Source organism: Perognathus longimembris, chromosome 28 (assembly GCF_023159225.1).
Source record: "Perognathus longimembris pacificus isolate PPM17 chromosome 28, ASM2315922v1, whole genome shotgun sequence".
Classification (NCBI taxonomy): Eukaryota; Metazoa; Chordata; class Mammalia; order Rodentia; family Heteromyidae; genus Perognathus; species Perognathus longimembris.
In genome coordinates this window covers 34,859,465-34,875,001 of record NC_063188.1, presented here as the reverse complement: position 1 = coordinate 34,875,001, position 15,537 = coordinate 34,859,465, and the positions used below count along the sequence as shown (strand labels likewise).

Genomic DNA, 15,537 nt, shown 5'->3' with positions numbered 1-15,537 from the left:
GGAATCGAACCCAGGGCTTCATGCATGCAAGGCAAGCACTCTGCCACTAAGCCACATTCTCAGGCCTGTATTTTTTAATTATTATAATGTCCTATTTCCACTGAAGATTATTAGCAATGGTGAAGGATATTGGCTCATTTAGTCTTATCTGTATATATCTAGCTTTATTGGTAGAAGTTAAAAAAAAAACTAATGAAGAGAAAGCTTTTTAAAATAGGAGCTAGGAGCTGGGCATTGGTGGCTCATACCTGTAATTCTACCTACTCCAGAGGCTGAGAGCTGAGGATCACATTTCAAAGCCAGCCTAGGAAAGAAGGTCCATAGGACTCTAGTCTCTAATAAACTACTAAACTAGCCACAAATGGAGCTGTGGCTCAAATATTTGAGCTCTAGCCTGGAACAAAAGAAGTTCAGGAATAGCGGCCAGGCTCTATGTTCAAGCCCCAGAACTGGCACAAAAGAAGAGCTTGATACATGTGGAAGTTAGATTTAATATATAAACATACAGGATAACATATGCAGAGTTGTGTCCACACATATACAAACATATACTTTAAGGATGGTATACTTAGGGAAGGAGCTCAACTGTGTAAATCCTTTGAACCATTCAACAAAATGATTATCAAGAAGCTGAGACATGTTGTAAGGGATAAGGGCAACAAGAGAGGGGGCACACAAATGGAGGGAGGAAGGGTGAGAAAATGCAGTCATATTCAGTGTAAACTATAAAAAACGGAACTATGTAACAGGTAGGTAGATGGGACAGGGAAAGGAGGAGGAGAACAATAGAATGAGTAATATTAACCAAAATGCATTGTACTCATCACCTGACTTCTGGAATTGAATCTTTTTGTACAACTACCTAGTAATAATAATTAACAAACACTAAAAACAAATAAGAGCTAGAAGCTGGGGTGGCAGAATATTCTAGCATGCACAAGGCCCTGAGTTCAAGAGCTACTTCACTTTTATTTCAAAATAACCAGAAGTTATGAGCTATATTCTTCTGTAACTGTACCACACTTACTGAAACAATGAAAAAATGTTGTTTTATGGTTTTAAATTTTGTTTTATAATTTTGCACAAGCAAGACTTCAAATCTCTTGAGTTTAAATTACCAAATCTAAATATGAGTAAAAGAAGGGCTTTAGGAAAATTTTCTTGTTCGTATATCAAAGATGTGAAATAAAGAACAAATGCTCCCAAAAGTAATTGGGATGATGAATAACTACCATCTCTGTCCAAGTTGTAAATGGGCATTGATTCAAATAGTTTAAAATATTGTACTACAACGTGACTGTATAATCAGGTTGTGTAAAATTCCAGCCAACTGCTTAGAGAATAAACTAATCTTTTACTTAAAATAAATAAAACTACATAGTTTTGCAATACTGCTAAATAAAGGAAAAACAGACCCCTTTAGCTTAGTTTTAGAATTTTGTTCTTGGACCATTTTGCCTAAAACTGTTAAAGATCCTTTACTTGATGGTTTTAAAGAGCCGCATTACAAATGACTCATAGGGACTGATATCAAAAAAGATAGAAATTGAATTTAGGCTATGTGTAGATAAGGAAATACCGATACCAAAGTACATGTACATGTATTTATTTCATTACCTCTCATAGCTAGTATTATCTTAGAAGTAATTACTTACACTAATATGTATGAAATGTTACCTATTTCCAGAATGCAAGCAAAAGCCAGTGAAGATTTCTAAACTTAAAAAAATAATGAATTCCTTATTCTACATAATGCAAAGAAAAGTAATGAGGTCCTTATTCTACATACTGCAGGGCTGGTAGAGTACCTGCCTAGCAAACTCAAGTACTGCATAAAAGGGTATACATCATGCAGACAGGAATAATAATTTAATCTTACCTTACTGAGTCTCATTTACTATACTAAAAACAAGGATAGTGAGTTTCCTGTGTTTATAGTGTAAATTATAAATAGTTGTGGAGGAGTAGATTGATTTCTAACTTAGAAAAACAAAACTATTTTTAGAAAAAGATTATTTTAAGTTATGAACTGTAAGTGGGAATGTATTGATAATAATCTTTAGATGTTTCCTTTAGAAGCTTTTCTTTGTGTTTTTTCTCTTCGAGTTTTATAGGTCAACTCTGGTTCTCAGTCACTGTGTATTATGCTGAATTGTTGAGGCATTCTAATTGAAATCTGTTACTTTATAAAATAGGAACACATGAAAAATTACTAATCTTTGCCCCGTTTTCCTTCACTTTTTAACCTATATACTACTTCTAAACTTTGTCAGGTATCAATTAAAGAATTAAAGAATATTTGCTATAGATTAGACATCCTATGTTGCTTTCTCCATGTGATTAGATTTGACTGCAGCACTGAGTTTTTCCAGTTGTAATTGCAAGCACCCAAATAAATGACTACACAGAATTGGTGTGGTCAAGAAGTCAGTCAGTGATCCAAAACATGAAGTTTTGTTCCTTGAAGAATCTATTTTACTATTCTCTTTAAACAGTTCAAATACTAAATTGCTTTAGGCCACTGTCTTTGAAGATCAATATTAATGTGATTTTATGAATACTTCAGAAGTTACTGTAATTAAGACTAGTATACTTGTACTCATAAACTTGTGCTTAGGGTTTTGTTGCTCAAGTGGTTATATTTTCGTGTGTGTGTGTGTGTGTGTGTGTGTGTGTGTGTGTGTGTTTGTATACTAGTCCTGGGGCTTGAACTCAGGGCCTGGGTTCTGTCCCTGAGCTACTTTTGCTCAAAGTTAGTGTTATCCTCCTTGAGCAACAGCTCTACTTCCAGCTTTTTTGGTAGTTTAATGGAGATAAGACTCTCACAGACTTCCCTTCCCAGGCCAGCTTTGAACCATGATCCTCAGATCTCAGCCTCCTGAGTAGCTAGGATTACAGGAGTGAGCCCTGCTAGGAGGGTATATTTTCCTACCCTGGAATATTTTTTCTATAGTTTTGAAAAGTTTCCAGTCATAAGGTCACACTAAAAGAATGTACTTTGAATGGGACCCATACTACAACAACCATGATAAAGAAGCTAGAAGTAGGGGAATAGCAATCTGGGATGGCCCAGGCAAAAAACACAAAACCTTACCAGAAAAATAACCAAAGCAAGAAAGAATGGGGTATGGCTCAAGTGATAAAGTACCTGCCTAGCAAACAAGAGACCCTGAGTTTCAGGGCCACTACCATCAAAATAAACCCCACAATTAAATACTGTTTCATACTCAATTAAGGAAGCTATAATTAAAAAGATGGATAGTTAACAAGCATTGAGGAGCTTGATTTGAAAGAGGAAATTAAAGTTAAGGCTAATTTTGTAACTGCTTCGTTTGACTTGGACCTTCACATAAAGATTCCTTTGGAAAAGGGATGGAAGACTTAAATGTTTAAATCATTTAAAAAGCTGACCCATAACTGGAGAATTACTAAATTATTCTGACTCAGAAGGTAATCCTAGAAAGATAAGCTTAAAAATAAAACCTTAAAAAAAATCACCCATCCAGTCACTGGAGGCTCACACCTGTAATCCTAGCTACTCAGGAGTCTGAGATCTGAGGATCATGGGTTGAAGCCAGTCCTGGCAGGACAGTTCATGAGACTCCTATCTCCAATTAACTATCAAAAAGCCAGAAGTGAAGCCATGCCACAAGTGATGAAAAATCTAAGGGACTCTGTTTAGGTCCTGAATCCAGGCTTTGGTACTAGCACCAAAATAAATAAATAAAATAATTTTTAAAAAGCACCCAACAGAAAATGTCCCTGAGTTTGACTGCTTGTTGAATTTCATAAACACAATATATAGTACATTCATTCAAAGAATAAAGCTGATTATGTTTAAAATACAAAGGTACTAGACCCTATCTCTTCACAGACCTATGAGCCCTAGAACAGGGTTTTCTATAAAGGCCAGAGGGCATTGATTTTAAGTTTTCCAGACCATACAATCTCTAATCAACTTTGCCATTTTACTGCTAAAGCAGCTACTGAAAAATAACTGAATGGCATAGCTATGTCTCAATACAGTTTTATTTACAAAACCAGATCCTTGGGCTACCTTCCATCCTAGAGGCTTTTTCATTGAGCTAAGCTGTGAATCAAGTCAAATAATCATACTTTAGAAGTCAAGATTTTCAGAAACTTCCATTTTGATCAAAATACCAACTGTTCTATAGGGACAAAGTTTTAAAAGAAGCACCAAAGGATCTGCTGGCTTTCATAGTATGGGTTTTCATGGCTGCCATACTTTTGAATTTAGATGAATAGGAGTAGCCTTAAAGTAAAATCCACCGACACTGCGATTTTTTTAGAGACTTGTTAGTTTTTCTTTCAGTGTTTCATGAATGCTAGGCAAACACATTATAATACATCTTCAGCCCTTTCTAGGTTTTTTTTTTTTGTTTTTTTCTTTTGAATAGGTATTGTTCAATCCATTCTGTGCCTGTGGTTAATTCTGGTGTTCTGCTGAAGTATGTGCCAGGGCTAAGAATATGGCTTAGTGGTAAAGTGCTTGCCTTACATATTTGAAGCTCTGGATTTGATTCCTCAGCACCACATATATAGAAAAGCCAGAAGTGGTGATATGGCTCAAGTGGTAGAGTGCTAGCTTTGAGCAAAAAGAAGCCAGGGACAGTGCTCGGGCCCTGAGTTCAATCAAGCCCTAGGACAGGCAAGAAAAAGAAAGAAAAGAAATGAAGTGTGTGCCAGTATTTTTTTGGGGGGGGCATTGTATTTTTTTTGTTTGTTTTTTGGAGGGGAGTGGAATCACAGGGTTTTCAGAGTTTGCTTTTCCACACTTTAGTCTCTTGGTATCTCCCAGGAACATCACCTTATGACTAATATACATAGATTGTGGTTTTTAAATGACAGGTAACACATGAGCAATATTTTATTCTTACACGTTTTTTGTCGGTCCTGGGGCTTGAACTCAGGGCTTGGTTGATGCCCTTGAGCTCTCTAGCTCAAGCCCACTGCTCTACTACTTTGAGCCTCACTGCCACTTATGGGTTGTTTTTTGTTTTTGATTTTTTGAATGGTTAATTGGAGATAAGACTCACAAGGACATTTTCTGCCCAGCCTGGCTGGGCTGGCTTCAAACCTCAGTCCTCAGATTTCAGCCTCCTTAGTAGCTGGGATTACAGGCGTGAGCCACTGGTGCCGGTCGTATATAAACTTGTACATACATTTTGGACAGTCACATTTTGCTTTTCTTTTTCAGGTGGCTGTTAGTTCTGACTCTGCAACCCCTTCTGATGATTCTGAAGCACAATCTTTGACAAGTCAGAAAGAATGCAGTAAGACTGTGAGCACCGAAGCCTTAATGACAGTATTTCACCCTCAGAATTTGGAGACTCTTAATTCTAAAGTGGTAGGCAACCAAAATATTTCAACATTTCAATCTGTAGACTCAAATAATTGTTGAAAAATAATTCCAGAGCAAACTATAACATACAAGAACTTCAGACCTTTAGAGATTTGAAAAAGTTTTCCAACAAATATTAATGTATATATACCCTTTTCAATCCCATAGTATACAAGAACTCTTATCAAGAAAGAAAATAAAAGGGAGATACTGGGCTTTAGATCTCTAAATAATAAATATATGCTCTAGTAGCATTGGGATGAGAAGAATCATGATTGATTCAGTGTTTTACCTCCTAAATGTGGGGTGATTTTTTTTTTTTTTTGCCATTCTTGTGAGTTTAAGAATTAAAATAGCCAGGCGCCGGTGGCTCACACTTGTAATCCTAGCTACTCAGGAGGCTGAGATCTGAGGATAGTAGTAGTTCAAAGCCAGCCCAGGCAGAAAAGTCATCCTGAGACTCTTATCTCTAACCACTCAAAAATTAGAAATGGCACTGTGGCTCAAGTGGTAGAATGCTAGCCTTGAGCACAGAGAGACTCAGAGACAGCATCTCATGCCCTGAGTTCAAACCCCACAACCAAAACAATAAAAAATTTAAAAAGAATTAAAATAATAAATGTTATTGCTGAGTGTTAGTTGATTTACATTAAAATGCAGGTTTTGTTATTAGAAATAGAATAGAGAAAACAAATTAGTAAATAAAAGTGGTTAGGTTTGTGTATGTTTAAAATTTTTGTTTGACTCTTATGAGGAAATTGAATTTGACTGTTTCATGATAAATGGGGTAGGCAAGTTATTTTGAAAAAGTCATTTCTCATGTTTAATTGCCTTGATATTTCTATTACAGCTGAAAGAAAAGATGAAAGAACAATTGTGGAACATATTATTTTCTGAATGTGGACGTGGTATTAGCATGTTTCGGACCAGAAAGACTAGAGATCTGGTTGTAAGAGGGATTCCAGAAACCTTAAGGGGAGAGCTCTGGATGCTTTTTTCAGGTATCTAGTCAGTTATTTAATAGAAATCAATTATACTCCTTCTAGGAGTTAGTGCAGAAAGTTAAAGAATGACAAAGATGGCTAGGATATGAGTAAAGGCTAGTCAAAGGAAGAAAAATAGAGCAATGTGTACTTTACCTATAACTCCATCATCCACTGACTGAGATTAACTTAATGCAAGATTTATCTAGTAGGAGAGGGAAATCTCTATTTTCAAAGGTAAATTAAAGGAGCTGAGTGTGGTAGCATATGTCTATAATTACAACTGCTTCAGTGGTAGAGATCAGGAAATCTAAGTTTGAGGCCAGCCCAGGCAAAAAGTGAACTCACTCCTTCCATCCACGTCAACCAGTAAACCAGTGATGGTGACTTGCCTGTGATTCCAGCTCTGCAGAAAGTAGATGGTTCCCAGCAGCCCCACTTTTGGGTATCTATCCAAAAGACCACAAACAAAATCACAGTAAAGCCACCAGCACAACAATGTTCATCGCAGCACAATTTGTCATAGCTAGAATATGGAACCAACCCTGATGCCCCTCAGTAGAAGAATGGATCAGGAAAATGTGGTACATATACACAATGGAATTTTATGCCTCTATCAGAAAGAATGACATTGCCCCATTTGTAAGGAAATGGAAGGACTTGGAAAAAATTATACTAAGTGAAGTGAGCCAGACCCAAAGAAACATGGACTCTGTGGTCTCCCTCATAGGGAATAATTAGCACAGGTTTGGGCAAGTCACAGCAGAGGATCACAGGAGCCCATTAGCTATACCCTTATGAACACATAAGATGATGCTAAGTGAAATGAACTCCATGTTATGTAAACGATTGTTATATCACAGTTGTAACTACTTTAAACGTGCCATGTGTAACTGTAGCTTCAATTAATGATGATGTTCTTGTATCACCCTCCTGTGGTTGTACCTACACTATCTCTGTAATCTTATCTGAGTATATTGGAAACCGTGTATACTGGTGTTAGAACTAGGAAATTGAAAGGGAATACCAAATTCGAGAGACACAGGGTAAAAAAAAGACAAACAACTACAAAAGCAATACTTGCAAAACTGTTTGGTGTAAATGAACTGAACAATTTATGGGGGGAAAGGGAAACGGGGAGGGGGGAATGTGGGACGAGGTAACAAACAGTACAAGATCTATTTAAAGATGTCTATATCGACAGTGCTGATGTAATTTTGACTTTCACAAAAAATTATGAGTGTTTTGCCTTTTCCTCATGCTTTTATACATTTAAACAATTATATTCAGTGAATAGTTATAATTATGCTTATTTTAATTTTGAGATATGAATGCTGTAACAAATATGTATGTATCCACAATCCCAATTAATAACAATCATTATGTTAAAAAAAAAAGAAAGAAAGTAGATGGTTCCTAGTCGGAGGCTAGCCCTATGGAAAAAATAAATCGAAAAGGGCTGAGGCATGGCTCAAATGGTAGATTGCCTGCACAAGGTCATGAGTTCAAACTCAAGTACTACTAAAAACTAAAGGGAAAAAATCATGAATGTATTTTTGTTGTTTGTTTTTGTCAGTACTAGGGTCTTGTACCTGCTAGACAGGTCTAGCAAATTTAGACAAGGTCTCTCTTTTTACCCAGACCAGCCTGGACAGTGATCTTTCTATTTATGCTTCCTTCATTGCATAGATGACAGGTACACACCACTACTCTCATATTTTTATTGATTGAGATGAGATTTCTCAAACTCTTCCCCTCAGGCTGGCCTCTGAAGTAACAAGGATTACAGGTGTGAGCCACCAGCCTAGCTAAAAATATTTTTCTGATGGATAATTTTGACTTGACCCTATAGATTCTAGTGTAATACTTTTTTATTTTCCTTTATTTTCTTCTTTGTGCTCAGATATCATTAAATTTCAAGGTAATACAATACAGTTCTTAATATACATACAAATGGGCTACTGTATGCAAATCTTAGCTTTATTCCTCTTTTTCTATGTGAATGCAATCATCTTTGCAGGTGCTTGTAATGACATGGCTGCAAATCCTGGCTATTACTCTGAAGTAGTTGAACAATCTCTTGGAACCTCCAACATGGCTACTGAGGAAATTGAACGTGATTTGCGTCGCTCCCTGCCTGAACACCCAGCATTTCAGAGTGATACTGGTATATCTGCTCTGAGGCGGGTACTCACTGCTTATGCATATAGGAATCCCCAAATAGGATACTGCCAGGTATGACTTCACTGTTATCCCAGCTCTCCACATGATAGCATCACTTCAAATCCAACCCTACTAATTTGGGGATTATGATTCTAAGGAAAGAAGTTGAGCTTGATAGTGAGTATTAATAAGAAGGATGATGATGAAAATACTTAGAGTTGATATTTTATTAATTTCTTTTTTCTTTTTCATTTAATAAGTATTTATTGAATTTCAGTTCTGTAAAAGAACTGTGCCATATGCTTATAATTATACAAAGATAGAAAGATCTTGCTATTAAAATATACAGATTAGTAAGTATTAATATATAAACCAGTTCCATTGGGGAACTGAAAAACAGATAAAAGAAAGTGTTAGGGTGATTAATGTCACCTGTTGTGAAGAACTATCTCTAATAATTATTTCTATCTAGAAGAATCACACAGAAGGCTTCATGAAGAAGTAGCTCTTATAGATAATGAAACTTAAATTTTGAATGCATAGATAATGGAAAGATTGAACATCCTAGGTGAAAGTAGTAGTGCAGTCCACCACAGAACTAGTTAAAAGAGGAATGTGGAGAGGACCGTGTTCTGTTTAGGGTGCTGAATGGAGTTAAGTATTTGGAGGAAAATTAGGTATATTATTGTAGGTCAAGAGTTTGGCTTTTTTTCTGTAGGCAGTAGTGGAACCATTGGGGACAAATCCTTTAGGAGTATGCCGTATTAATAAGGTAGACTAAATGGGTGACACAAACATACAACTGAAACACAAGAGATTAGTTCTTTTTTGTTTGTATGGTTGTAGGGCTTGAACTCAAGACCCAATTTCTATATCTGAACTCTTACTCAAGGCTAGCAGTCTACCACTTTGAGCCACAGCACCACTTCCAATTTTCTGGTGGTTAATTGGAGAAAAGAGTCTCACAGACTTTCCTGCCAAGGCAGGCTTTAAACAGCAATCCTCAGCCTCCTGAGTAGCTAGGATTACAGGCATGAGCCACCAACACTTTGTTTAGAAGATTATTTCTTAAAAGAATAGACCAAAGTGAGCCTTTCTGTCAGTAGACAGTTCTCTTTCAGGAGATTGTTCAGAGACTGATGCTATGGGATGAAAGTTGACTGTCCTCTTCTAAACATGGTTCCCAGGCTGCTCTTTTACTTTAACATTACTGTGCTCAGAAGATGCAGAGAGAATAGAGAAACAATTGTGGTACATTTTCCAGGCCATACCTGGAAGAGGTTACATATTACTTCATCTGCATTGTGACTACAGTTTCATCACATGAGCACAACTATCCACAAGGAAGTCTGAAATATAAGCATATTTTAGGATCTCTAAAAGGTAACAAAGATACATAACACATAGTCTTTCAAACAACTTGCACTCTTAGAACCTGTAGTGCTATCCATCCATATGCAGTAGAGTAGCTTAAACGTAGTTTTAAAATAGCTCATGGCTTTGACTTCTGAAAGATGAGAGCAAATTTAGAGACATGGAGAGCAGGAAGAAAGTTATTCTAGGTTAAAGTAACTATACCAGCGATATCATTCAGGTGGAGTAAGTCTGTCTTGAATATCAGACTGGTTAAACTCATGTTCTGATCAAGAAGTAAATATAACTGTGTGCAACAAGATCATAAGAGCCTTGAAAGCCTCTGAGAATTTAATATGGCACACAGATTTTATCGCACTTAATCAAAAATTCATGTGAACTATAGTAGACATATTATGGTTGAATGGCTTGCTGACTGACTTGGCCTCTCCCTCTTTTCTCCTCTTCTCCCTCTCCTCTCTTCCCTTCTCCCCCTTTCTCCCATTCTCCCCTCTCCTCTCTTCCTCTTCTCTCCCCCCTTCCACTCATCTGCCTACCTCTCCCTCTTCTCTTCCCAATCTCTCCCTTGCCTGTATCCCCCTCCCTACATATGTTGAGATACATCAGATATCACAAACTTTTTACCTTTTCATGTTTCATTGAGACAGAATCTCACAATGTAGCCCAGACTGGCCTGTGACTCTAGCCCAGGACAACATTGAACTTGAAATCCTCAGGCTCTCCAGTGCTGAGACTAAAGCAATGCTATGATTATAGGCATGCACCATCATGCCTGACCCTGCTATCACTTTTTGGTGTAATCAGAGTTGTATAACCAGAACATTTCTTCACCCTCAAAAAAGAAAACATACACTTATTGACATCCTACTCCCTGTCCTTTCCCCACCTAATCACTGTTCTTTCTGATTCTGTGGCTGTGTGTTTATGAACATCTTACTAAATGGAATGATAGAATGTGTTGTGTTTTGCACCTGTCTTCTTTCACTCGGCATAGTGTTTTTGAGATTGATCCATGCTTTAGAGTATGTATCCATACTTCATTCCTTTTTGTTTTTGTTTTTTGCCATTGGGCTTGAACTCAGGGCCTGAGCACTGTCCCTGGCTTCTTTTTGCTCAAGGCTAGCACTCTACCACTTGAGCCACAGCGCCACTTCCAGCTTTTTCTATATATGTGGTGCTGAGGAATCAAACCCAGGGCTCCATGTATACAAGACGAGCACTTGACCACTAGGCCATATTCCCAGCCCTTCATTCCTTTTACAACTGAATAATACTGCATTTTATGGATATACCACATTTTGTTAATGTATTGAACAATTGATACAGTTTGGATTCATTTTTTCTGTTTGACTGCAAAGAATAATTTATTTATATTTGTGTATAGGTATTTGTATGGGCCCTGTTTTTCACTTTGGGTATATGTACTGCTCAACTATCCCTATTTCACATTTCCACCAGTAGTGTAGAAAGGCTAGAGTTTTTACACCTCTCTCTCTCTCTCTCTCTCTCTCTCTCTCTCTCTCTCTCTCTCTCTCTCTCTCTCTCTCTCTCTCTCTCTCTCTCTCTCTCTCTCTTTGCCTGTCTTTCTCTGTCTTTTATTCTCTGACTCACTAGTCCTGGGGCTTGAATTAAGGGTCTGGGTGCTATCCTGAACTTTCACTCAAGGCTACTAGGACTTTACCACTTGAGCTCCACGTCTGTCATCTTTTAGTAGTTTATTGGAGGTAAGAGTCTCATGGACTGTTGTCTCTTCTGGATTACAGCCATCTCCATGACAACAAAGTGGACCTTTGGCATCCTTGTTGAAATCAGCCATAGTATTTATTTCTCTAATCTCCATTTTGTTCCACTGAACAGAGCTACAGTCGTGATTATCACACAGATGCAGTAATCAAGTTCTGAAGTTGGAAAGTGTAGATCCTTTTAAGTACATTTTTCTTTTTCATAAGAGTTTTGGCTTTTAGCTCCCTTGTATTCCCATATGAATTTTAAGATCCACTTGTCAATTTCTTTAAAAAAAAATAGCCAGCTTAGATTTTGGTAGTCGTATAAGTCTGTTGGCCAGTTTGGAGAGTATTACAGATTAAATCCTATGGATAGACTGTATCTTTCCATTTATTCAGCTCTTTTTAAATTTCTTTCTTCAGGTATATTTGGTAGTTATCAGTGTTCCAAATCTCATAGTTCTTTGTTAATTCTATTTCTAAGATTTTAATCTTTGATACTATAGCAAGTGGATTTGTTTTCATTTTTTATTATTTGCTATCAGTATGTAGAAAAACCTTATTAAGCTAATTTATTAGTTCTGATGGAGGAGATGTTCTGTGAATTCCTTAGGAATTTCTGTATACCAAATATGAGTAGTGATACTTTTACTTCCATCCCAATCTGTACATATTTATTTTCTTCACCTAATTGATCTCACTAGAATCTTCCATACAATGTTAAATTGAAGTGGTGAAGTTGTTGTTTGGGGTTTGGGGTTTTTTTTAGACCAAATCTTTATATATTTACCACACTGAAGTCATGGATTCAAATGAACCTCTCACTGTAGCCTCCCAAACAGCTGAGACTACAAGCACGTGTTTCATAGCACCTGGCTTGACAGATTGTTAAGAATGCATATCCCTGTTTTGGTATTTGTCTTAAAAGTAGCAATCAATCGTTTATCACAGAGTATAATGTTAGCCGTGAAGTTTTGGTTTGTTTGTTTTTTTAAACTTTTTTTTGCCAGTTCTGGGCCTTGAACTCAGGACCTGAGCAATGTCCCTGGCTTCTTTTTGCTCAAAGCTAGCATTCTGCCACTTGAGCCACAGCACCACATCTGGCCATTTTCTATGTATGTGATGCTGGGGAATCGAACCCAGGGCTTCATGTATACGAGACACTCACTCTTGCCACTAGGCCATATTCCCAGCCCCTTGAAGTTTTTTTTAAGATGATCAGATTGAGGACTTTTTTGCATTCCTAGTTTATAGTTTTGTTATCATGAAAAAATATTAGAGTTTATCAAATTACTTCTTTGTCTGCTAAGATGATCATGTGGGGTTTTTTTTCCTTTTATTAAAATGACATGTGGCATTGACTGATTTTCATATGTTGAACCACCTTGCATTCCCAGGATAAATCTCATTGGTCTTTGTGCACATATAATCTTGTTTCATATGCTGCAAGATTTGGTTTCTGTATTTTGTTGACGTTTTTACATAATATGTAGTTGTCTTGTGATGTCTAATTCTGTTACCAAGATTTCTTAGGATGAATAGTATAGTATTTCCTGCTGTTATTTTCTGAAGAGTTTATGAAAGACTGGTGCTAATTCTTCTTTAAATGTTCTGCAGATTGTGCCAGTAAGGCCATATGTTCAAAGAGTTTTCCTTGTAGGAAGTGTTTTTATTACTAATGCAATCTCTTCTTATAAATAAATTCCAATTTTTCTTTCTTCTGGTGCTAGTATCAGTAGTTTGTAGGGTTATTAATTTGTTAGCATACAGTTATCATAGTCCCATAAACTCCTTTCTGTTTCTACAAGGTTAATAGTGTATTTTCTTTTTTCCTTATTCAAATAGTACTCTTGTTGTTTTTGAGAATCTTTGTGGTAAAGTTAGATAACTATATTCAATTATTTCTTTTATTTTTTTAACAGTTTTATTGTTATTGTAATGGTTACGTACAGAGGGGTTACAGTTACATAGTCAGGTAAAGAGTACATTTCTTTTTGGATGTTGTCACTGCTTCTCTCCCTCTCTCTGTTTTCCCTCCTGTGCCTACCCACAAGTTGTATAGTTCATTTTCAATATGGCATTCTTTTATCTTTTGAAAACCTATTTTCATTGAGCCTAACTTTATTGATAGCTGTCTACTTTTTTCATTTTTTATTACTTTCTACTTTCTCAGAGCCTCAAGTTGAGGCAGAGGTAAGAGCTTAGACCTTTTCTTACACATACGTACACATAAGGCTATATGCATGTATATAGCCTCCTAAGTTCCCAAGAATATGTCAAAGTTTACCTAATGTCCTAGATTTTCATTTAGCCATTTGTTAGCCTGTTGTTTGCCCCAGCTGTTCCCACTATCTTAGCCCACCCACACATGTCAGCACCTGCCTCTGATAATTTTCCAACAAACACTTGTGGGGAAATGACTTTTTGTCATAAATGAGCTCTGTGTCAGATCAAATAAAAGATAGCCTTGTGAGTTCAGTCTTCTCAGGAACAACTGGACAGAAGCAGAAAGTACAGTGGTAACGGAAATAGAGAGGAAGAAAGAGCAGATCTAAAAACATTTTATGCAAACTCTGGGATATGATTTTTTTAAAAAGCAGGATGTAGTAGATACAGATTTTCTACCATGCTCAAAATTAGGATAACTAAAAAGTGAATCTTACTTGATATGAGAAAGATACTTAGTTTTAGAAATAATGAAAGATGATTGGCATCCAAGGGGTATTCTTCAGTGGGGTTACAGATTGTTTCATTCAATTTTAGTATTACCTTCAAATTTATGTAGGTTTTTTAGCTTTGTGATAATTAGAATCTGTTACCCACTGAAATTAGCCTATATTAGGTTTTAGATGCTATGTTCCATATCCATGATGTATTATACTGCCTCATTTTCTTGAATATAACTGTACGAATAACTGATTAGAAAGGATTCACTTGACTTCACATCATTTTGCTTTGAGTTTATTTTTCTCCTGGTTCCGTAATTATTGTTATCACTTGTTCTTTTATTGTTGAAAACTACTATGCTTGGAAAAGGAATGCAGTGATTACTTGAGCAATATTTACTTTTTTATATTTCTATGAAATTTAGGCAATGAACATTTTGACTTCAGTGTTGCTTCTATATGCAAAAGAAGAAGAAGCTTTTTGGCTTCTGGTTGCTGTATGTGAACGAATGTTGCCTGATTACTTTAATCGTCGAATTATTGGTAAAACAAATCACACATGTACACACCCGTATATTTCTAGTCTTTGTTTTCTGTTACTATAACAGATTATAGGCTCATGCCTATAATCATAACTAATCAAGAGGCTAATATCTAAGAGTAGTAGTTTAGAGTCATCCCTGGCAGAGAATTCCTTGAGACTCTATTTCTAATTAACCAGCAAAAATCTGGAAGAGAAGGTGTGGCCCAAGTGGTAAAGTACCAGCTATAAATGAAAAAGCTGAGCAAGATCACAAGGCCCACAGTTCAAGCCTCAGTACTGGCACAAAAATTAAAATAAAGTCTTATTTTACTCATGGTTCCAGAGGCAAACGTATCCATTGTCTGCTTGGCATCTAGTCAGGGTCTTCTTGCTATATCATATTAGCATTGTAGAGGATATGACAAAGGCAGAGAAAACAAGTATGCCATGGAGAGTTTGCTTTTAATATGTCACTCCCTTGATGACCTATAATCTATTGTCTTTTTTGTGCCAATTCTGGGCCTTGTGCTCTTGCTTAGCTTTCTTGCTCACAGCTCATATTCTACCACTTGTGCAACATCTCCACTGATTTTTTGCTAGTTAAAAATAGAGTCTTCAAGCCAGGTACCAGTAGCTCAGGAAGCTGAGATCTGCGGACAGTGGTTTAAAGCCAACCCAGGCAGGAAAGTCCACTATATGTCCAATTAAGCATGAAAGCCATAAATGGAACTGGTAAAGCACC

The 15,537-nt window shown here is 36.7% G+C and overlaps 1 protein-coding gene and 1 long non-coding RNA gene across 2 annotated transcripts in view; one reads left to right on the top strand and one right to left on the bottom strand.

Moving 5' to 3' along the window:
* Nucleotides 1-15,537, top strand: part of Tbc1d8b (TBC1 domain family member 8B) — a 60,938-nt gene that overhangs the window by 27,798 nt on the left and 17,603 nt on the right. Inside the window, exons 8-11 of the mRNA XM_048336874.1 lie at nucleotides 5,219-5,368; nucleotides 6,213-6,363; nucleotides 8,366-8,580; nucleotides 14,698-14,815. Of these exons, the coding sequence (XP_048192831.1) occupies nucleotides 5,219-5,368; nucleotides 6,213-6,363; nucleotides 8,366-8,580; nucleotides 14,698-14,815 (634 nt within the window). The remainder of the gene's footprint in view (nucleotides 1-5,218; nucleotides 5,369-6,212; nucleotides 6,364-8,365; nucleotides 8,581-14,697; nucleotides 14,816-15,537) is intronic.
* On the bottom strand, nucleotides 10,240-11,407 carry LOC125344251. Its single transcript, XR_007209450.1, has 2 exons — nucleotides 11,369-11,407; nucleotides 10,240-10,374 (listed from the first exon to the last, which is right to left on the bottom strand). It is a non-coding gene; the product is annotated as an uncharacterized LOC125344251 (long non-coding RNA).